This window comes from Paralichthys olivaceus, chromosome 12 (genome assembly GCF_024713975.1).
Source record: "Paralichthys olivaceus isolate ysfri-2021 chromosome 12, ASM2471397v2, whole genome shotgun sequence".
In the NCBI taxonomy this organism is placed as follows: Eukaryota; Metazoa; Chordata; class Actinopteri; order Pleuronectiformes; family Paralichthyidae; genus Paralichthys; species Paralichthys olivaceus.
In genome coordinates this window covers 12539664-12564504 of record NC_091104.1, presented here as the reverse complement: position 1 = coordinate 12564504, position 24841 = coordinate 12539664, and the positions used below count along the sequence as shown (strand labels likewise).

Genomic DNA, 24841 nt, shown 5'->3' with positions numbered 1-24841 from the left:
AATTTGGTGCAGATCTGGATGTACCTGATCACAATACATATATACACAATATGCTGATTAAGAATCTGTGTGAGTGACCTTCTAGTTTGTTTTTTTTACTGTTTTCTACCCCAGTGGATGATGATGGATGATTTTGGAGCCCCATCCATATTACATGGAACAACAACAGAGAGTAGGTGGGATGGCTTTTCAGTAGTATTGTGGGAAATATATGCTTTTTTAAAGGATCTTCCTTGAGAAAACCTTTTAATCATATGAATGTACCAATGCTTGAATAAATAAAATTAGAAAAGCTGCTCTGGGTTCAGAGCACAGCTTTTACAAATAGTCCAAACTGTCCAAACAGCAGCAATAGTATGTATTTGGATCACAGGCCACATCTGGTGGGCCACCAGCAGCTGTTCAGCATTTTAACCCAGTCCAACAGAAGCTTAGGCTGAGCTGCCATATATCTGTGTGTGAGCAGAGACAGAGGCAGAGGGTGAGGAGGAGGAGGAGGAGGAAGCACAGAGAGCGACACGTGCCGATGGTTCCACTGATTGCTTTGCTTTGAAATCAGGTCAAATCTTTGGATGGGTTAGGTGGACTCTCTGACCCACATTCAGTCCTGCGGCTAGAAAACCAGACACAACAAATAAGGAATTAAAAAAGGGAGGCGAAGACTGAAGGCGTTCTCAGAGACAAAACGTTGATCTGAGAAGTGGGGGCCATTTTCTGCAGGTAAACAAAGACAGAGGACAGGAAGAACTTTGTATTCCTTCACTTTAATCAGGTCTGAGCCTAAGACATGGGATCCTTGTGGCAACTTATGAGCACAGCTGGTGAACTGGTGCTGAGACAGAAAACTTTGAAGCCGGCCTATGAGCAAATTACATGAAAAGCAAAACCAGATCAGTTTCAGTCTATATAACTATTTTTTTCACAAACTCCTATCAGGTCTCTGTGAACTTTGACCTTTGATCTCTAAAATCAAATCAGTTAATCTTTGAGTTCTAATGACAACTGGTGAAACTTCCATTCGACGCAGATTCAAGATGCCAAAGACTTGTTTTGTGAATGTGACCTGACCTGTGAGTCTGACTGAACATTTGTGCCGAGAGGATTCGCTAAAGTTGTTAACGTAGTCACAAGGCAAGAAAGGGTTTTGTGACCTTGACGTTTGACCTCTAAATTCAAATCATTAGCCATGTCCCAATTCATGTGGACCACAAAGGCCACATCGAAATAAGATGATCGGTGTCAACAACTTGTCAACAGAACTGAAGTTGGAAACAACAGGAAGTTTTGATTCTTCTTGGCTTTTTAACTTGTGTAAGGTTAGTGCTGAAGCCTGAGATAGATGGGTCGGGAGGGATCCACCCGTTGGAGCCTTTGTTTCTAAGGGATGAAAGGACGCATTTGTCGGCCACATTTGAAGGAGCCTTCTAAATAAGTCTGTTTGAGCTGTCGTGATGCATCAGTCTTCAATGCAGCCTCTGAAGGAGGCAGCCCCTGATTTGAGACACAGCTCTTAAGCTCAAGTGATTATTTGTGCCAGAAGTAATGAAATTATTTACCGGTGTTCCAGACATAGCATGTTCACAAGACCATGAGGTCACAGTGATTTGAACTTTGACTACCAAGTTTTAATCAGCTCATCTTCAATTCCAACCAAATTTTAATGAATTCCCTCACGGCATACTTGAGATATCATGCTCACAAGACAGTGGTTGTCGCTGGTGCAGGGCATAAAAAGGGTTATTCTATCTCTTCCACTTGAAAATTAGCCCCCACTGTACAACTCACAGACACAGACGGACCCGCAGGTCTCATTAACTTTAAACCGTGAAAGTGAGATACAGACAGAGAAAGACGACAAAGAAAGAAACTCCTGAGAGAAATGAGCACAGAGAGAAACAGTGATAAACAAGAAGCAAAGTCCACAGTGTAAGCTTTTCATTTTTAAAATAAATAAAATCGAAATAGAATATAGATAAATATAGACTCCTATTCATTTATTTTCTGCAATTAGCTTAACTTTCTGTCGGCTGTGGGCTCATTTCAGCTCCTTAATTTCACACATCCAAGCCTGAAAGCGATCATCTGCAGAACATTATCTATTTCACGGAATGTTTGATTGCAGTTACGTCTCGATTCACGGGAGTCCGTTTAGACTTGGCATCCGTTAAATGACACATCATACTCATACGTTGTTGTTTTGTGAACCACCATTCTTGAGCGCGCCCACGGAGAGCTTCTTTTTTTAGGCCGAACCAGAAAATAATCTTGATTTAAATAGAAACAGGAGCAAGACCAAGAACAAATAACACACCAGCTTACACAACGTTTAAATACTTGTCGTTTCATAACCGGCCTGTGTGGTGGGCGAGGGCGGGGCTGCAGAAGAGGAGCCGTCGTTTTATTTAAATCAAAGCAACCGTGCTCAGAACCAATCAGCATCACCTATCAGAGAACAAACATTTATTTCCCTGAAGCTTTGGTACAAGTGACTGAAATAAAACAATTTCGTCAAGATGAGAAGATCTTTGACTTTAGAGTCGGTGAAGAATGACAGGATGACATCACTGACTTTTATAACTGTCTTTGATTTGTTGTGTGATATGAGTTTTCATTTACAATCTATTCAAGGGATATTCTGACAGGGTTTGTTGGAAATATGCTCAGCCTTGGTTGGATACTTCAAACTGATCAATATCATTTTAAAATATAACATTTTAGGGGTCGATGTCGATATGAGCGAGATGTCGTTATTAAACCCTTGTGACAAAAGATTATTAAGGCTTGATATTTTACAGTTTTAACATAATTTATTATAATTATAAATAAGCAAACACAAATACAACCAGATATTAAGAAGTTGCATTAAGAAAATAAAAATTGTTCTCATTTAATATATATATATATATGCAAATGAGAGAGAGAGAGAAGGAGAGGGGCAAGAAGGGGATGAGCAATTCAATTGGTTGTGCACAGCTCTACTGTGAAATAAGATTTTACTCATTTGAAACGGTTATTTAATAGTCTCTTTACTGGCCAATGCTGATATTGCAACACAAATAAATCAATCTGAAAATTTTTATGATAATAATAGAATATTGTTAAATGTGTCAATCAAGAAAAGTGTGTAAAGAGCAAAAGTAGAAAACTGTCATCGCAGAAGATAATAACTGTCATCACGCTCTGAGAGCCATAAAAGCTTGATTGAGCCAAACTGCTTCTCCGCTGCACTATCTCCTTTTCTTAACTTGCTTCCTGCTTTCTTCTGCTTGGTAAATGAAGGCAAAACAAACACACCGGGTCGGTGAGTCGACCCCGGCCAGCGCAGCAGAATAATATCCAGGTCGCAGCAGGAGCAGGAGGCCGACCGGCGGCGCTTCGCTCAGGCTGCACTGCATCATGTCTGACCTTCAGCCCGCAAAGCACCCGCTCCCTCACGTTCACCCCTCCCCCCGAGACACGCACCCAAAAATAGTCTGTAGTCTGACACATGTGAACAGGTCAATAACGAGAGTGTCGGTTATAGTAGCCCGCCAAAAAACAGCAGACTGCTCATTTACAGCACAGCAGAGGAGAGGGTGATGCTTGCTGACTCCACTGAGGGCGTGTGTGAGAGAGGAAGACAGAAGCGTTACAGTGAAGCATGACTGAGGCCTGACACACGGCCTACATTGTGTGGCATATTCTGAACGTCTTGGTTTCAACATTTTTTGATAACATGTTTGAGCATCTCGACCTTTGTGCAGTTCTCACCAAAAATAGCCATGGAAAGGATCTACTGAAATCATCATACTCACACTTAAATTCTGTAAAAAGAAACTCAAAAACTCGCACACACAAAGAAAAAATAATTTCGAACAAATGTTGGGTTTTTGCCCAAACGTCGTTATTGACAATGCAGGGCCTAGCTCTGACTACTTTTTACAATAATTTTGGTCGCTATGATCTTTACAAGTGATAAGGGCGGAGGGAGAGCAGGGAAGACAAAGGGCTGGGTCAGAAGTGAACGTTCGGTCGCTGCAGCAAAGTTGTGAGGTGTTGTGAAACCAAAACAATAAACTCAAAGACTAAAACTGAGTGGAACTGCAGAATCATCTCATAACTCCCTGTGGATTCATCGCTGTGGGCAAACCACTAACATTATACAATTAGATTATATAATTTGACCTACATTTAATATAAAGATTTAGTTCAACTTTAAGCTGACACAATTCATTTAGTATAATCCTGTGACAACACAAACATCTGACATGGTGTTGGTCTGTAGCTGGTGCAAGTTTGGTTCATGTACTCAGTCTGACAGCAGCAGCAATAAAAGCTTTGCTCTGCTGATTAGACCTGATATACACTGACCACTATGAGGGGCCGTTTATAATGGCTCCTCTGACCTTTCCCTTGACAAGCACAGAAGAAACCACCTTGCTCGTTACTTGGCTTGCACTCACTCACACACACACACACACACACACACACACACACACACACACACACACACACACACACACACACACACACACACACACACACACACACAGTACCTCTGTCTCTAACTCCTCCACTTCTTGTACAAAGGGTTTTCTATTGGAGCTAATACATCGTACAGCAGCGATGGAAACAACTCTAGTTGGAGGATGGTTGAAGTTTTTTTGATAAAATGATCCACATTATAAACCCATACATTAAATACATCCCATTTCAGAAATGATAGAAAAATCAATTCTTAGAGTTATTGTTTTTTTCTGTCACAGGTTTCAACAGAGGACCAAATGCAGACTTGGTAGGTGAAAGATAGTTTAAGAAAAATAAAAACTAAACTTTCGAGGAAACGAAACAAGATGAGGCCAGACTTTATACACAAGGAGGCATGTGACTGAACACAGGTGGAACACATTAAGAACAAAGGCAGGAAATAAAGCCAGAGGCACATAAGGAGTGAGATTTCAAAATATTACAGGAAATGGAAAACTCAGTGAACAACCAAACAGAACACAAATCCAAACCATGCCACACAAATTAAAGTCAGGTCCAAAAACAGTCTTTCAATAGTTCCCAGACTTCAGGGCCAAGAATCATGATGATTAGAAAACTGAACCATTTCTACAAATCAAATTAATCCAGAGATCTCTGTTTATATTTGGAACCCATATCTAAAGAACCAGCATCCTGTGGGCTTCACACTATGTGTATTGTTAAGAGCCACAGGAAGTGCAGTGTCCAACTTGGTGCGATTTGGACACGGGATATGTTCAATGATAAAAAACTTTGAATGAACAGGTGACCAGCGCTCTGCAGCAGCAGGGGCAGGGACTCGTCAACATAAGTGACCTTGTCAATCACAACAACAGCGAGTTCACAACAGCGACGAGCTCTTCTCCAGTTTAGAGTTCAGCGTTCTGAGTCGAGCTTCACTGAACTTTGAATAAACAGGTGAACAGCTCTTTGTGCAGCAGCAGTGTCACAGCTTCAGGGTGCGGAGTCTTGCAGTCAGTCAGTACTCACCACGACTCAATTACTGCAGGTCACTTTTACAATTTTAAAAAGAAAACTGCAAGCAGCATTTCCACAGGCCAAGCAAACAGCCCACTCCAAACAGGCAGGTTTAGAACAGCAACTGCACCAGTGAAATATAAAGATGTAGGTCTATTCAATGTTAAATGTTTCTAATGAATATTAAATTATTTTTTTTTCCATTTTAAACACATTTCTCAGGGAATGATCTTCACGGCGTAGTTACTGTTTTCATACACGACTTTTTTAGTGCAGATCATATTCATCCATATACTGCATTTCAGCGCTTTTTCCATCAAACAGAATTCACATACTGTCGCCACAGCCATCAGGGGCAATATTGGGCTTCAGTATCTTACCCAAAGACACTGGAGGAGATGGGGATCAAACCAAAGACCCTCTGGTTAGTGGACGACCCTCTCTAACTCCTGTGCCATGGCGACATCCAAAGCCGCCTCTAAAGCAAATTCTGATTTTCATTAATTGCAAATGGAAAACATGTTCATGAATTTAAAGTGCTTTTTTTTTTTTAAAAACCACAAACATTTGAGGTTTGATAAAGTGTCACTACTCTGTCCATGCATGTCTCTGGAATAATGACACATGCTCAGTGATAAGCAGAGATATATCATTGACTAAGTTTGGATATTGAAATGTTGTAGATCACTGAGACAGGATTCAAATCATCACGTGTTGAGCTGAAGTCATTTTAATCATATTATTACTGAATGAATCATAACACACAAAGAGTTGTAGTCTGAACAGACCTCAGCTGAACTTTGTGAGGGAACAGTGAGCACTTTTCACAGCGTCTCTCCTGTTTACTTAAAATCTGTTCAGGGAAACAAAATACTGCAGAGAAAAGAGTTTTTTCTCTTGCTGTATGCTGTTTTTTTAACTTTCTTTTGAGTAATGTAGAAGAAAGGAAAAGGCTTTCATAGCCCACTAAGAGCTTGTTATAAATATGGGGGCTCACGTCTCCCTCTGTCCCTCCCTCTCGCAGTGTGATTACATGAACATCCAATCCTCTAAACAGCCCTCCCGCATACAGGCCTTTGAGAGCAGAGACAGAAGGTAATGTCGGTGCTGGGAGGGAGCCAAGAGCCCAAAGACACAGAAATGTAGGTTGCCATGTCCCTGTACTTCACCCATAATGAAGACACTGAGGTTGGAGATGTCAGGTTTATAGCTGTCAGCAAACAGTCACAATTGTACAACTGCAGAACAAAGTTACACACTGCATGAATGTGTGTGTGTGTGTGTGTGTGTGTGTGTGTGTGTGTGTGTGTGTGTGTGTGTGTGTGGTCCAGGTAATACTGGGGACCTTAATATGTTTAAACAGTCACATTATGGGATATCGTTTTCTCTACGATAACAAAAATCAAGTCCCCATAACATAATCTTTACATTTTAGATTTAAGACATGTTTTAAGTTCAGGTTAAGTTTAGGTTAGGGTTTAGCCAAGGTTAACATTAGGGAAGGTTAGGTTTAGGTTAAGTTAAGTTATGTTAAGTTAGGCTAGGCTACAGATAGGTTAGGCCAGGTTAGGTTTGGGATATGATAGGTTATAGGTTAGGTTAGGCTATGTCAAGTTAAGTTTTAGATAAGATTAAGTTAAATTCAGTTCAGTAACATTAGGGTAAGGGTTAGCCTAGTAATAACTCTGGTTAAGGTTAGATTAATGTCCTCTGAAGTCATGGAGACACAACTGTGTGTGTGTGTGTGTGTGTGTGTGTGTCCTTGCACCGCAGCTTTGAAGACTCTGTGGCACGGCTACAAGCCAAACACAACCTCAAGTCCTTGTTCAAGCTTTGACAATATCACAACTTGTTTTTCTTATTTCATACCTCATCCCTTCCTGTCCTCGTTTTCAAAGTTTAAATAAATGATACAGAAAGTGTATTTTTAGCCGTGCTCATTTAATTGAGCTGTATGGAGAACAATCTATTGACACGCTGTGACTGAAGGGTGTGTGGGTGGCATTTCCACTTAAAAGCCAGAATGTGAATCATAATGAAGCGAGGAGGCAAAAAAAAAAAAAGGGAGGGAGGGGAGAGGGGGGCGGACTCCACCACTCGGAGCGATGGGTTTACAAACAGCTAACTCACAAAGCAGGAGTGATTCATTTAAAGGGATTTTGTGCATGCTCCAGATTTAGCCTCACCGCTTTGCATTTACATACACGGAGAGGATAAATAAAGAACGCTTCAGAGAGAGAGAGAGACAGGAGGGGAATATTAAAACTCATCAGAGAGAGAGAGAGGAGGAAACTTAATGCGGAGGATGAGGAGGGTGGATTTTAGAAACGTACAGTAGAGAGAAATGGATGGATAGGTTTGATGGAGAATGAAAGACTAAGAGAGCGAGAGAGAGAGGTGTGGAGCATGCCAGCTGGAAGGATGGAGGAAAGTATTCTCTTTGTATCCTCCTCCAGCAAACAGGAGCTGTGATCTGAGTATTCCTGCTCTATAATGAGTCTGAAGCTGCTTTCAGACATGCACTGAAGTCCGCACATTTTCCTAAAATTATCTGGAAGGGGGAGAGAATGCAGAATTTAGAGCCAGATGCTCCTGAGTCTGTGTAACAAAACTGTAGGAAAATATCTGAATAATGCACAGCGATTATGTGAGAGTGTTGATGAGGTTTCTAACATGTGATGGGCGCAAAACTGAACACAAACATCTTAGGATGCCACACACATAGAAGTCACGGACGTCAACTTGGGAAGAGAACGAGATTCAAGAGCTTCTGGTGATTAAAAACATTGATGATTTCCGTGTGTGTGTGTGTGTGTGTGTGTGTGGGCTTCTGTTTTACTTTTGAGCACAATAACACACTGAGTACGTTGATGATCAAATAATGTGCATGGGCACATGGATGAAGGCAGAGTATGACTCATGATTCTGTCATATTGTAATCCACTGCCCTGCATTCACACTGCCTGGAAAATAAATAACAGCATCAGGCTTGTGTGTGTGTGTGTGTGTGTGTGTGTGTGTGTGTGTGTGTTGATCTGGAGTAATGCAGCTTGAGACCATGACTGGACTGGAGCAAAAGCAGCGGATGACATCATGCACGTGCTGCTGGGCTTTGAATCTTTAATGCGTTGACACATTCGTCTGGATGAGTCAAACACACACAGACTGATGCAACAACATACAAAACACACACACAGCTAGGATATGACCCAGAAAGTGAGTTTGCTCCGTCTCACCCTGTGCACATCCTCCTCGAACACACTTTCATGGACACTGCATGCAAAGAGCGCCGTGGGCAGGTCGCTCAGATCCATCAGCTCCTCCGCTATGCCGTTCTGATCGTTCTCCCCGAACACCATACCCTCCTCCTCCTCCTCCTCCTCATCTTCCTCTGGGTCGCTGCTGTAGGCCTCGGAGCCGTTGCTCCACGCCTTCGAGCTCTCTCGCAGCATGTCGAAGCCTTTTCAATAGACCGGGAGGCAGGGATCACAGAGACGGGAACTGGAAGAGGTGAGGTTGACAGATTAGAAGGTTGGAGATAAATGAATGTAAAGACTGGATGTTTGATGACAAGTGAGGACACAATGAGGGGAAACACTGGAGCACGAAGACTAGGAATGCAAAGAGGTTCCAGCAAGGGGTGGAAAGAATAGTAAAAATACAAATATAACATTTTATTTGATGGTAATAATGATATATAATAACACTATCAAATGAAAGCACATCTTTAGGCTACCAGATGTAGATTTATTGGTATTTGAATGAATAAGGTCCCAGAAATGCAACGAAACCACCAGTAAGTTACACTCCGACACTTTTCATCACCAGCAGGAGGGTGTTTTGACTTAAAAGATCACGAAACAAGAGAACGATGAACAGGAGCAAAGTAGAGGCTAAAAAAACAACATATGATTCCATTATATCTGGGTGTTGGCTACTGACATAGAGAAAAACTTTTACCTGCTCCCATTGCAAAGACTTCAGTAAACCAGCTTTCACAGTCACAGTTTAAAAAAATAAATATTTCAAATCTAATAATTGTATGAGCTCTACAGGGAAGCAATGTGTTGTCAAAACAGATAAAACATATATCATATAAAATCCTATCACATAAAAATATATTGACAAATGAAGCAAAGTCTGACCCTAACATGGGAAACATGTACTGGTGACAGAGCGCCATCTAGAGGTAGACAGGATCGAATGACACGTCCTCAATATTTAAATCAAACCAACATCCAGTAAAACCCAGTTAAACTGTTAAATAATGAGAAGAAATAAACTGTAGTTTTTAAATATAGACAAAAACACTTCACGTGCGGCTGTCCACTCTGTGAAAGAGACGAGCGGACAGAGGGGGGAGGGAACGACAGCGTCACACCACATGTTTACAACAGAAATGGCCGGTGATGATCGTGACACCAAAATGTGCGTCCGAGGAAAACACGTGATGTGACGTTAGAGGCTCGTGCAAAAGAAAACAAAAGCTGCACGAGCGAACGGTGATGTGAAAGCAGATGTTTGTGACGCCAGATGTTTTCACGGAGGAGACTGAAGTTACCACAGAGTCGTGGCTCATGATGAAGTTGCTGCCGCCTCAGATGAAAATATATAAACCACTCACCTCACTTGTGTCAGTGAACGCAGCACGAGCAGCCCATTGCAGGAGGATGGAAACCAGGATGTCCTGCAGGGGACTTGTTGGATGAGTTGTGATGGGGCTGCTGTGATGCGTTTTTGTGTGTGTCTGTTATCCTAATGATGATGATGATGATGATGAGGCAGCCTACTCCAGCAGGTGCGACCAATGACGAGCCGCCGGAGAACGTCACCGACCAATCAGGCTGCAGCAGGAGGGAGGATGCTGCTGCTGCTCCAAGCTTGGTGGCAGCAGCAGCAGAGTTTGATCCAATGTGATGGTGGACGTTTAATCAGTTAGTGTGCGGATCAATCAGCTGACTCATCCCAGCCGGGTGGAGACATCTCCTCTCTGCACACGTCATGTTTCTGAGTTGCACGCCTGCATCGTTCACTGCATCCACCTGTTGCGCGCGCGCACATGCACACACTTGCTTCATCAGGTTTGTGCAATGGTTTAAAGTTTAAATTCGGTTCCTCAGTTTTTAACATAACAAAACGACAATTTATCAAGTCACATGCTTTAAGATTCAAAAATATTATTGGTCTCATGCAGAAGGTCAGAAATGGGCTCCTACATGAAAACCAACAAAAGCTGTTAACATTAATATCAAATGATGAGGATCCTAGAAGGGAGTTCAGAGGTCCATAAGGACACATTACATTGAAACAGTGTTTCTGTTTAGTGATGAAACTGTATTTCTCAAAATGTTTTCAAATGTTGCTCAAATATTAATTTAAGAAATGTTTTGTGTTGTACTTGTACTACACTAATACTTCGTATATATTGTATTACTCTGAAATGAATGAACTTCATGCAAACCAGGAAGAAACATAGTAACTGAGCATCAACTTACTCTGATTTTTATTTCTAAATTTGTCAGCAGGAATATTTAACTTCCAGAACTTAAAAAGTATATTTGTCAATAGACTACTTTATTACACTAACATATCTAACTATTTGTACACTATTTTCATTATTCATATTCTTGCACTTCTCTTCTTTTTCAGTTCTCAAAAGCATCACCACTTTTCTTTCTTAAAGGTTTCAGGTGTTTATTTTTATTCTGACAGACACTGTCACAGGTTATAGTTGCTTTAGAATAACTGAGCACAGTGACGAATCACTCACCTACATGGTTTATGTTGAGTACCACCTTACAGTAATGTCCAGTGTAAAGCTACTTTTCAAGGCACATTAAAAGAAACAAATAATAAATAAAATAAGTTAAAAGAATTGCACCCGTTGTTTGGTCACATTAGAAAAAGTAGAAATTAAATTCTTCGAACAAGAAAAGTGGAGAGAAAACCGCTCAAATAAGAGAGACAGACAGAGGCAGACATTAAAAGTCAAAATGTTCATTGGCAAAAGTTCTGAAAGTCTGCAGCTACATTACAAGGTTGTAGGAACCTGGAAATCAGGGAGGAACTTCACAGTCCTCGATGGAAGAACAGATTACTGTATGGTGCCCAGTATGTTCTCACTAACAAGTAAATGAGAACAAAACTGCAACAAAACAGTTGTGGAAGTGAGTCTTTAGGGTAAATATCAAAGGGAAATGCAGGATAAAAAGCAGTAAACTTCAAGGTGAAACTTCTCTGCCGTCATGTTTCGAAAACATCCAGGAGCTTCAAGTTTCTTCTCTTCATTTTTGCAATTAATACAATCGTCTTCTTCTCAGGAAAAAAAAAAGCTTCTTAGGTCATGTTTTGGTTTAGAGATTCAAAAATGGAAAGAACGTGGAGAGGAGTGTGCAGTGATGAGGGAACGTTAAAAACACCAAGTGGACACTTCCTACTGGGATGGACGCTCGTCTTGTGTGTTTGTGAAAAGACCTGACTGTAACCCACTCGGTCTTCAAAGTCCCTGAATGTGTTTTGGAGTAAAGGGAAATAAGAAAACTTTGGTTCTAATCTTTCTTCAGTTCAGGCAGGTCCAGGGATGCCTTAGCGGATTCAAAGCCGACTGGCGGCTGCTCCAGGTTGGCGACTGGCAGAGTTGCAGGAGCCATTCCATCGTTGTTGACCAGAGCCCCGTAGGTGAAAGAGCCAGTGAAGTCTGGCTGACTACTCAGGCCTTTGTCATGAATGGTCGGGACACCTGAGGATGGAGGTAAGGTCCTCAGCAAAAACTTAGAATAAGCAACTGCACAGTTAAAATCTTCTGGAGAACATAGAGCTTGACTAATATAAAGGTTGGCTGATAGTATCGGCCAATATAAGCCTCCCATAGAAATATCCGCTCCATATCTTTCACTGTTTCTGTACTTTGTGTTTTAAGGAACATTAGATAAGATAAGATAGAACTTTATTGATCCACACATCAGGGACATTCACATTAGCTAGGTTTAGTAACAGGAAACCCATTCACAAGTTTGAGACGTGATTAAGATCGCTTCCTGTTTTAGCTTTCAATTTGTGATGTGATTAAAAAGACAAAGCTTCCTCTCCATAAAAATCTTGCTGAGTAGCTTTAAATGTAAACAGATCCCTGTACAATGTTCAGTATTTAAGAGAAGTTCATACAAACCATTGGTCACATCCATAGTGACGTACGGCTCAAAGGTTTTGGTCTTTTTCCTGTTTTTGGTGAGGAGAAAGACGCCCAGGAAACACAACGCAGTTCTGTACAAACAAGAAAATAATCAGTTACAACTTTTAAGCAAAAGAAAATGAAGTTCAACAGCTTTCAAAAAGTAAATCGTTACATATTCTCAGCAAATATTTTCTATTTTAATTACCCTGTGCGACAATTTAACTCAACAATGCATTGATGGATTTTCACCAAGCAGTAAAATCACTGTAGATGTTATCTCCACATGGAGTCAATCTAAAGCTTATACTGGTCAGACCATTATTCCCCATCATATGACATCATATGATTAATGATGTCATAGAGAAGTTAGAAAGTGACATCATGCCTAATTTAAAAAACAATTTTCAAGGTATGTGTGCATTCTATAAAAAGCATTGACAGCGTGACATTGAGTCAGCATGCGTAACACCCGGAGCCTGAAACAGAGGCAGTCAAACAGAATTCACTTTTCCAACTGTGACGTGTCAGAATATGTTCTGTGAACCTCTCACCCCAACAGAAACATGCAGATGTGCAGGACGTCTTCGTTCTTAAATTCAAAGTAGAACACAGCGCCTAAACCCAGGAATGAGAAAAACCACTCATGACTTCCATGTTGTGACTCTTGACAAAGCCTTCATAGGTTTATAATATTACTACTTTTACTACTTATTACCTCCTGAGCCACAATAAGTAGTAAATGGGTCTGTGGAGATTAACAGGCAAATCCAGGAGTCTTTTTTTTTTTTTTTTTTTTCACTTTCTTGACAATCACATGTTGGATTGTTCAGCCTTGGGGGAGGTATGAACTCACCTAAGTGCCATTCTGGCTACAATGGAAATCTGTCAAAATAATGTGGGCAAACACAAACCAGAGAAACAGCATAACTCACCTGCTACAATAGCAAAGGAGGTTGAAAGGATGTAATTGACACTGGCAATCAGAGAAGAGTCGTGCAGCTTACAAGCCTGGGAGAGAAATCTAAAAAAAAAAAAGGATTCAATGACTGTTGAAGAAAACTTAATGAAAGAACTTGACGCAAGAAAATAAAATAATAATAATAAAACTTGAATATTAAGCCACTGTATGTATCTCTCTTTATGAACACAACAACAGTGAATCCATCATACATTCATTCTTTCATCGTTTCTCACCTGGCTTGGAAGACGACTGAAGCCAGCATGCACACAAACAGGACACTGAAGATCGGGTCGTCGAGCTGCATGGTGCCCTCGGCCGAGAGTACCAACATGCCCGACACCGCCTTCACTGTGATCACTGTGACGGATCCTGTGTAAAAATACAACTAAAACTTGTTTCACCACACCTCAGGGGCCTTCTTGAATTCTCAAAATGTGGTGATGTATTCCAGTAAAATATGGTAACAGCTTGATATTGACAGACTTTAATGCTGCAGACTCACCCAGCAGAGCGACCAGCATCAGAATAACAACGACATGGTTAGCGCTGCGCTGTTTGTAGAAGTATAGGAGCAGGCAGAACGTGATGATCTCCAGGAGCTGTCAGTGAGGAATACAGCAACAATAAACACAAAACGACTTTCAAATGAACACAACAGGAAGTGCTGGAAAGTTCTATCAGTCAAGAGATAAACGTTTATGCTGAATAATAACATGGGTCAAGAAGACTGGGGATGTCGCTGCCAAAAAAAGGGAATGATAAAAATCTAAGACAGAAACACGACATAGAAGCTTTGTGGAATCGGTAGTACATTTGAATAATTTTGCTTTTGTTTAATTTTTTCATATGAGTTGTTTTAACCCAGTGGTTTCTGGGTTAACTGCAGTTGTTCAGTGTTTGGTGTAATGTATGTCCTTTACCACTTGCCAGTGGCTGGCTGCTGTATAGGTCATAAACCTCACCTAAAGTACATTTTTAATTATTTTTTCTCAAAGATAGTGTGGTGGAAATTTATCTCAAGATGTGAAATAAAGAGTTTCTCAGACCGGAATTATCTTTGGGTCTTTAATAGAAAGCTCTGCGGAGTGTTTCACATTCATGAGTGCTCAGAGAGGAACACCCTCGAATAGTGAAAGAAGAAGGTTTTTATACAGTCGGGTAAACAGGAAACATAAGACAACTGTTTCTGAGTAATAGCATGAAAGCTGAAGCCACCTGTAGTCTGGTTTAAACAGGAAGCTGTCTGATCTTGCTTCTGCGCGAAAGAAGAAGTTTGCTAGCTGCACAGATCGGGTCAACAAGAGGATCATCATCAAGTAAGAACATGAACTCTGAGGTCACATCTGCCAAGTGCATAGCAACACTCAGGGCATTTGTTAGTTAAAGGTAAAAAAGAAATAAAGGTATCTGTCTAGTTTCGAATTGTCCGTCTGCACGTAGGCCAGACAGTTCCTCCCTTTCTATATGAGTTACTGTTGAACACAGCACACAAGCATTGATCAGAGATAGGAAAGAGTTCAAGCTAAGGTCATATTACAATTGTTTCTGTCATTTTAGGGAGTTCATGTCACAATGTTTGTTCAAGTGCTCATTTACTGGGTAAATGTAGTTTGATGCTATAAAAACAGGGTTAAACATCGTGAATTTCAGCTGAGAAGTTGCAGACTTTGACTCATGCTCGGTTAAAAGCGCTTAATTCTTATACAACTAGAGTCAGTGTTTTTTTGTGTTGTCCATCTTTATGAACAGGCTTTGGTTACAACCTGTAATTAAGGACCTTACCCCACATTGACTGAATGTCGCAGGATGTTTGCATACTAAGATGAGAAACTTTACGGCCTGAATTTAATCACTGAGTTGAATAAACACTTCAAATCATCTCGGCGAAAAAAGGTATACTGGTGGAACATAAATGATGGGTAAAATAGGTGCGGGGAGGGTACAGGAATAATATTTGTAACAATACTAGAACTGTATGAGGATTCTGTGGTTTAGCTGTATATGACGCTATTTAGCCATGACATACATCGTTTGTTTACTGAGTATGGGTTGAAAATGAAGCACAGTGGAGTAAGTGGACAACAAATGTGAAATGTTTTTAGAGACTTGTGTTTCTGAACTTCTTCAGTGAATGAAAACATCTTACCAGATACAAGAGAACAGGCCATCCTACAAGGTGCCTCACAATGTTCTCCGCGTTGAGTTTTTCATGAGAGTTTGGTCCAAATGCTACAAAGAGGTATGTTCCTCCTATGGTTAAGATGCAGCCCAGGAAGGACAGCGCATAACGCTCTGAAATATTTTAGGATATCAAGACAAAGTAGAGTGAATTTCAGATATAATAGTGAAAACCTAAGATAAAGTGCTGTGGTCAAACATTTTAACTGTGTAATCTCAGTTATCACACTAGCTGATGAGGACAGAATATAGTCTGCAGAGTGCCATGAAGGCTTTGTAATAATTTCCATACAATGTCACAACTTCCATGATATTTGCATTTGAGCGTTGGTGCAATTGTACATCTTCAGTCACTCACACACAGGCTGAACTTACTTGTAAAGACGCTTGGCTTAGATTTCTCTCGCAGAAAAATAAGCCCCAAAATGGAGCTTGCTGAGAAAGAAAATGCATAAAGCAAGATTTTATACAATTTCCAGTCAACATGTGTTAATTGAGCAGTGAAATTAGGGCATTTCAGTGAGTAGCGACTTTGGGGTTATAGTGATTCTTTATCTCCAAACTTCACCACCAACACATTACAGTGGTACTGTGGTTTTAATCATACTCACTCAGAACTGACACAGCATTAAGAGGTGCGATGACAGCCAGGGGGGCAAAGGCGTAAGAGACAAAGTTTGCTCCCTCCCCGAGACACGTCAGCACAAACCCACACCACCAGGTTTTAGTGCGATAGAAGGCCCGCGGGTCCTTCGTCCCGGCTAATGTCACATGGCTGAATTTCTGCAATTATTCAGGTAAAACACAGTGGTGACTGGCAGAATGTAAACAGGCAGTATTATACCTGGATTAGACAAAGCAAACATCTAAAGCTGGTTTTGCAGTGGAGAAATTGCCGACATTTCACAGTTACTGTGCATTAGAAGGGATTGGCAGTAGGACTAAAAAATGACGGTTACTCTCACAAGATGAGCCTCCAGCTGTTTACACAGAGCACTGACATATGGGTACATGACACAGAAAGTACAGCTCAATATCTACTCCACATGTTGGACATAATATCATATATATTATTAGGATGTTTGGACGGCACAGCAGACAATAAAATAAGTATATTTAAGATATGATAGGATCCGATAGATAAGCTTTATTAATTCCATGCTAGTCGCAGATAATCAGAAGTAGGTACACAGGAAAACACATAACAGTAGAAAATATATTTCTATTTTCTACAGGCAATAAAACCAAAAATAAAAAAGACTTAATCAAATACACAATATACACCTAGAGAAAAAAGTGCTTGAGGATATATACTGTATTGTGAATTATGTTTAAGGAAATACTGACATATACATATAAGTGCAAGTATGTATTGTATAAGTATATAGACATGTATGTGTATTCTGCATGAATAAACAGGTATAAATCCAATAAACAGTCATATGATGAGAATAATGAGTGGGTATAAGTATATACATGTAAAGAGATCATTTCACAATGTTATACTTTAAGACACGAATATAAGGTTTATATATATATATATAAATGGAAGAGGCTCTGTACCTGAATACTTAAGGAGATGCTGACAAGCACGTTTCCAAAAATAGCGAGTAACGTCCCGATGAGATTATCCTGCGAAATGAAAACAGTTTTTGAAATCGATCAGGTTCAATTCAATGTGTTGGTATTTGCACTTTGAAGTCGTTCTGTTGGACTTCTGCAGTATTTAGAGCTCGAGCTGCAAAACTTTGTGTGAAATCTGAACTTTGAGACGCGACAACACTTTTGACAACGCTTCTTAAAACACAAAGAGGGACAGCAGAGTACTGACAGGCGTTTGAAAAGTACTTTGTGTCTCACCGTGTAGGATCCTGCTTCGTGTCTGAAGATATCCATCCCGTTCAGAGGCAGTTTATCATTTCTATTTGATGGTCACACATTCAGGCATGTTGTCGATGGGACATTGTGTCTTTGTCGCTCACTGAATCGTGTATTTCTGCCTCTACGATGAGAAACACCGCAGCTTCTGCTCCATGGTCGAGACTCACTCTCACTTCCGCATTGACTTCTCCTGCTGTGGGCTGCGCGATGACGTGGACGCGCGGTACGCTTGCGTCACGATCGATTCGATTTGTATTTATTTATAAGTTGATTAATGTATTTATTGTAAGTATATTTCATTCATCTACCAAACCAAATTTCATATTTGCCTGTTTGCTGACGTCATTACCTAGAAAACAATTAACATTATTTTGCAATAAGCTCTTAAAATAGTTGCTTCTAATATGAACTTGTCAAATGTTTTGTTAAACTTCCCTTTCTTTCTTCTCTCACAACCACCTGACACCATTTAGGCGACACAGATGCTTTTATGATTATCCTGCATCTGTTTTGAACGATTGATTCTTTGTTGTTATACAAGTATTGGAACGAGGTGAGTGTTGTTTAATGCATGCAACGCAGATTTGACTGCAGGTTGCAGTAACACTTTAGGACACCAGGCTGCGTCATTGAGCTGTTACTGATCTGCTAGTATTTGCAGCTGAGGAGGATATTGATGAGCTTAACTGGTCCTCAAATGGCAGTAAATCCTGTGATCTGATTTAGAGCTCTGCCCTGGTGTCATTAGCCAGACTCAAATCCAAGCCTAATGAGATTTTATCCATCTGTTTCATATCCATGACAACCACAGCTACATTTCCATGAAGTATGTGACACACCAGCCATTTCATCACTCTGATCTCTAAATCAGTGGCAACCCCCTGTGTGTGATCACAGTGTCGGCATCACATCAAGCACTTTTCTTTTCCTTTTGTCACTTAGAGAAGGGACACGGTACAGCACGTCAGCAACAGTGTTATTATAACCACAGCTGTGGAAATACAAAGGTAGGTCAATGAAGGGTGTGAGACACTGTTATAAAAGACAAAGATCATGAGAGCAATTGATGACTCACTGCACCTGCTTGAAAATATACGAATAAGTACAGTAGCAGTGATAATACTATTGAGATGGTTTAACAAAGTCTGACAAGTGTTTTTTCAAGATTTAAATGAAGTTTGCAAGAAAAAAAACACTTTAAAATTGAATGACATCACACTGACTCTTCAAATTTAATTTGCCAACAAGCAGAGGGAGTGAAACACCACATCTGAGAATAACAATAATGCCCAAATCAAAAACTAAACCCTATGCAAATTCGTTTTGATTAGCATTTAACTTTAACTCCTTTCAGTTTCAATCTGACTCTGTAATTACCTGAATGCATGACAGCAATACAAGAAATAATATATGTTTCCTCCTTTTCTGTTGTGTTGCAAGAGCTTGTCTTCATCAGTTATTTGCTCAGAGCCATGGACTGTGAAATAAGATGGACGATGCATCTCCACTTCCTCCCACTATTCGGAAATGAAGCCAATATATCCCGGATACAAACGTTGCCATCTTGTGTAATTTGAAGCCAGAAGTACCCAAAATTACAGAAAACATCAATGAATGATTTTAAATCTAAATTAATTCCTTTTCGTCATAAACTGATTAATCGTTCTTCCTTAAGACTATTTATAGTTTCTAGCATTGGGACAGTTACACAATCTTGTATCTTTAGCCGAGCCAGAACTCACTGTGCATGTTATTCAAATGGATAGCAGTTACACCTTGCATGTATAATATATGGTATACATATCTAAATGCATTGTAAGGGCTGGTTCAGCTCTATAGCAGTGTACAATAAAACATCCCCTTCCACACTACAAAGTCCCTCTCGCCTGCCACACCTGTTCCAGCTTAGTGCCCTTTACAACTAGTTGGAATGAGAAGTGGTGTTGGTGGCCGTAGATATTTATCACAGCTCAGACTCTGTATGAGTGTGTGTGTGTGTGTGTGTGTGTGTGTGTGTGTGTGTGTGTGTGTTGGGGGGGGGGGGGGGTGCTTCATCCTCAGGGTGTTAACAAGTGCGTGAAGGTATGTAGGCGGATGGCATTTTCCACTGCCTTGTACGGAGTGTCCAAGATGAGCCAACCTTGCAATTCACTTGACAATTAAAGTCTGAAGGATATAATCACAGTGTGATTTCAGTTAAAGTTTGTTATCATTTCACTTTTTATGAGATAATTGATTGATTATTTAATGGAGAATTTGTGGCAAAGTCTTTTCTTTGAAATTAGTTTTTTGTGGAGTTCAGTTTAGTTTTGAATAAATACAGTTACAGCTGGTTTGGTTCACTGTACTGTAGTTTGTTTTATATACTTCAGTTTAACTGCAGAGCTTTACACAGATTGATGACTGTAGTGATGAATACAAATTTCAAAAAGAAGAACAAAAGAAGAAAGACACTGGAACTTGACGATGACAAAAACAATTATTTCATTATTAAAATAAAATTAACATAAGAAAATCTAAGTTAGAATGATTAAATACAAACAAACATTTTTTAAAACAGTATAGAAAGGTGCTGGAGAGTAAAATGTAAAAACACAATTGCTAGGTATGTGTTATAATTTCACTTTATGATGTTTGTTATGCGATGCAGTGCTTCATCACAACAACATTAAAAAAGAGAAACAGAGTAAGAGTTTTGAGCAGGAGGGTCAGACGTCCTGTGTGTCCCCTCCTCAGGGTGTTAGGTCATAATGCGACCTGTGTGTGTGTGTGTGTGTGTGTGTGTGTGTGTGTGTGTGTGTGTGTGTGTGTGTGTGTGTGTGTCCGCACTATAGCTTTGAAGATTCTGTGGAAGAAGGGATTGACCGGCTATAGATACATTTTTCACTTTTCTGCTTAAAAAAGGTTTTAAGTTTTAAAAATGTTCCCAGCTCTCGTCCAATAAGCTACAACCTTCCTTCCTTCCTTCCCTCCCTGTGCGTGTTGCCGGGTAGAGGTCCAAGTAGAGAAAACCAAGTTTCTATTTTTTTTTTCTTCAGGTTACAGATTCTTTGACATCTTGTGAGTTTGTTGAAATGTTACACCTCTGGTGCCCAGTGGAGAAACCTGTGTGCTTTTAAAAGCATTTCACTCTAATTTACAACAGACAGTAAACTTTCTTCTTTCTTTTGTCAAACTCATTCCTATAAATTTCATTTCTTTCTTTGTCGACTCCTTTTGTCAAACCAGACGATGAATATTTGTCTCTACGCCGTAAAAGATGACATTTTACAACCGCTTCATTTTCACCATCAACAGAATATAATTGGTTTCCAACACTCGGGCCAGTTCCTTGCGGTGCGTGGGCGAAGGCCACTAGGAATGCGTGAACGTTGGTGACAGGCATGGTAGTGTGTATTTAATAACTGCCAGGCCTGTTTTAAAAACCAGCATCCCTTTGTAATGTCGGAAGAATGTGTGTACGTTAGATAGGAGAGTGGAAGGAACGGGACGTATTCATCAAATGCAACAGGAAGTCATTTCTCCACGAGTGGTTCTCCGTCTTGTGGAGGAATGTTAACACGTTATAAAGTTGCGGTGGAAGAGCAGGCTTTTCCTAAATCCTCTGCAGGTCCAGACTTGTCACTTACATTTCTAGAAATGATTCCCGAGTGACAGTGACAAGATCATTAAGAATGCTGCTTTCAGTATTTGAGTTTAGTCGAGCTGTGACTGTGGGTGTAATCGTGATGGTGTCAAACAAAGCAACTTTTTACTATTATGATTTTGGGCGTCTCTCAGGAATACTGGTTTCGGTGATATTGCATGAACTTTTAAGCAACAGGATGAAGAAATATGTGACAAAAGAATCAACTATTAGTCACAATGATGGAACGGAAATAAACAGGAATATTTATCAGAACATTTGACACAATGAGAAAAGCTTGTTCTCTCATCAGGATCATCAGGGGCTTATTCCTGCCAACTGTCGGTTTCTGTATTGGACTGAACGCTGATAAATCATTTCAGTTTTACCAGAGGAGTCACATTTTTTCAAAACAATTTGACAGATTTTTTATTCTTGTGCACAAGAATACTAATATAATACTGTGCACACATTAGGTCGAGCAAACAGCCCATTCCAAACAGGCACAACTGGCAAATATTCTTCTTCATCTTCATCTTCTCTCAGACAATCTCTCATGACAAACATCATCCTCTTTTATATCAGCCTATTTCCAGAGATCTCTCAGTTTCCATCTTGGCTAAAAAAATCCCTGTGATTATCACCTTGAGCCTTTTTTAATTACCTCGAACTCTATTGAATGTGCAGACACACTAATGGAAGCGTTCAGTGAAACCTCTGCTTACTGCTGAGATAATAAACCAAACAACAAAGCGGTGTCCGTCTCACCTCCCAGTGGCCTTGTGTTCCCTGCTCCGCTGCAGCCTGTTGTTGAGTGTGTCATACCTTGTTATTATGTGTGAGAGAAGAATTACAGTCTGCTAATCTCTGTCATTAGAGAGGGTTTTCTGTATGAGCACAGGTGAGAGGTTCAGAGAGGATGCAAATGACATTTCAACTTCAACTCCATTAAAGACAGGAGCGTTTAAGATGGAGAAGAATAATACAAGTGTAGATTAAACATAAATATATAGTCATTATAAACATTAGGCCATCAAAGATACGACTTATTCCAAAATGAGAGAAAATATCCAAGTAAAAAATGGATCTAGTTAAATTTAAATTTAATTTGGCGTAATGTCCTGTGCTAGTTTATATTTATAGATATTACAGAAAAGAATCCAACTGATGGTTATTACTTCACATGGATGTATCACTGTTTGAGAAAATAAATCTTTACAGAACATAAGGTGGTCACATTTTAAGCAGGTGTTCAATTTTCTCATATTTCTGACTTTTCATTTTTGTCTCATTTGTCATATAAAGTTTGACTTTTTCCACATTATTCATTTCATACAGATTTTCTCACAATTACAAATAAACTGACACGAACAACTGCATCATTTGTGCTTCAATACATTAATGACTTACATAATTATTTATTTTTTTATCATACATCAATATGACTCAAAGCTTCAGTTGTAGATGCAAGTAGTTTAACAAGCTCTTCATAGTTTCATAGCAGAGTCATTGTACTCCATGATGATCAGATGATCCGGTTCCTTCTGATCACCTCATAGCACCTTATAGATTAACAGATAAACTGAAAAGCCTAGATTATGATGTTGTATTCGCACATTCAGATAATCAAGAATGTAAATTACAGGACTATTATCATACATTTGCTATTGTGCTGCATCTGTAAACAGTGTGTGAAAAATCTAAGAGACGCTGTTGTGAGAGCCCTCATTCAACACAGCTCATGGCTGACAGCCTTTTTCTTTCTCTCACCTGCAGTTATGACTAGTGTAAGATGATACCTTGTGTTAACTGTTGACCCCGACATACTGTTCATGTCACACATCTCAGAGTGTCGCTGTGAATGATATGAGTGTGTGTTTGTATGTCAGGGTGCGTGAGGTAATAATTTATTTTTATGTTTTGGGCAAAAACTATTATGAGCAATTCGTTTGATTCTGATGTAAATCTTGCCCTTTCAGTATGTATGCAGTATTTTTATTTATATCTTTGTGGCATTGTTTTTATTAATAATAATGATAATAACAAAAACTAATATTGTCATTCATGCACATATACAGTGAAAAGAAAATATAGTATATAGTAGTGTAGTAAACAGTGGAACAGTGGAATAGTGGAACGTGAATTGCGTTGGATCAGTGTAATACTATTTCCTACTTCTGAGAGACACAGTACATACACTTAAAAAGACATATTGAAAAATCACAGAAAAAGACCAGTGCTATGCTCACAAGTGCGATTGAAGGACTGAGTTGATTTCTTTTAAATCATATGAAAAAAGAATAAAAGCAAAACTGCAAAAAATGATAAAACTGCAGTTTGTTTGTTTTGTGTAAACTCAAGTTTATTTGCTCAAGTTCTGTTTTCCTATACAGTTTTTAATGCACATTTGCATTTAAACAACTCTGTAACCCAGCTGCAACATGAAAATGCTGCTCGTAAATCAATGCACCATAACTAGAATGTCTCATTAGAGTGAAAACCTCCGCAGGGCCCAACAGAACCCTTAAATATAATCAAGCTGCACCAACTTGCACTCATAGATATCAGTCCCCTAAATGTGCCTGATTTTTTCATCAAGATCCGAGAATTATTCCCCAGGAGTGAAAACACAACCTCCTTGGCCGAGGTAATAACCTTGGAAATTGAAAACACGAATGCATGAATATGTTTTCTTTGGTGGATACAATTTAAATATTTGTTTCTGATGCATTTTAATATAAGGAAATATCTAGAATATGTATTAGAGTGTGGTATTGTTACTTCTTCCACCATTGCCTCTTTGATCTGACATGTTTTGCAGACCTGTGTTTGTCTGTGCATGGAAATTTGACTGCAACCTGACTTGGAGAGTGTGTGTATGTGTGTGTGTGTGTGTGTGTGTGTGTGTGTGTGTGTGAGAGAGAGAGAGAGAGAGAGAGAGAGAGAGAGAGAGAGAGAGAGAGTGTGTCATGACCTTACAGATGCTACCTGCATGATTCACTCCAGCATGACCTGAGTCACAGGTGATTGCACGCAACTTTATCCCGTCTGCAGCATCTCTTTCCAGGCCTTTGAAAAAACAAAGCCAACTGGGGGGGAGCGGAGGGTTTGTCTGTTTGTGTGTTTGTGTCGGTGATAGAGAGACACACACACTCACACACTCACACACACACACACACACACACACACACAAAGTGAGAGAACTCTCATCTGTCTGAAACCTGAGGAGAGAGAGGAGACCAGAGTGAACAAAAGCCTGTGTTTAATTTTCAGTTTTTTTTCTGTTGTCTTTGGTTGTTCCTTCATATTTTCAGCACCCTGCAATCACGGCATCTTGTTAGCTTTGGATTCAGGTTAAACTTGTTGCAGGAGACGACAACTCCCTCCCTCCCTCTCTCCTTCTCCTCCTTCCTCCTCCACCCCTTGTCTTTCTGTCTCTTCCACTCCCTTCTCATCTCCACCTCACATCTTCTCCACTCTTCCATTCACACTTATGCCTCAATTTGCATTTTCTTTTAAACGGGTGACAAACCGCATT

General features: G+C 39.9%; 2 protein-coding genes across 2 annotated transcripts in view; both read right to left on the bottom strand.

The window, feature by feature from the left end:
* The window catches only part of rcan3 (regulator of calcineurin 3), a 41562-nt gene extending 31306 nt beyond the window's left edge, over positions 1-10256 (bottom strand). The window contains exons 1-2 of the mRNA XM_020084565.2: positions 10109-10256; positions 8721-8985 (exon numbers count right to left, since the gene is read on the bottom strand). Of these exons, the coding sequence (XP_019940124.2) occupies positions 8721-8936 (216 nt within the window). The 5' untranslated portion in view covers positions 8937-8985; positions 10109-10256. The remainder of the gene's footprint in view (positions 1-8720; positions 8986-10108) is intronic.
* Positions 10257-11152: 896 nt separating this feature from the next.
* Positions 11153-17882, bottom strand: nipal3 (NIPA like domain containing 3). The gene is made up of 11 exons (XM_020085279.2): positions 17658-17882; positions 17361-17429; positions 16409-16580; positions 16173-16232; positions 15766-15911; positions 14122-14218; positions 13853-13988; positions 13591-13679; positions 13210-13273; positions 12653-12747; positions 11153-12223 (listed from the first exon to the last, which is right to left on the bottom strand). Exons 1-11 carry the CDS (start codon positions 17691-17693, stop codon positions 12033-12035), a joined length of 1155 nt encoding a protein of 384 aa, XP_019940838.1. The 5' UTR covers positions 17694-17882; the 3' UTR covers positions 11153-12032.
* Positions 17883-24841: the final 6959 nt, after the last annotated feature.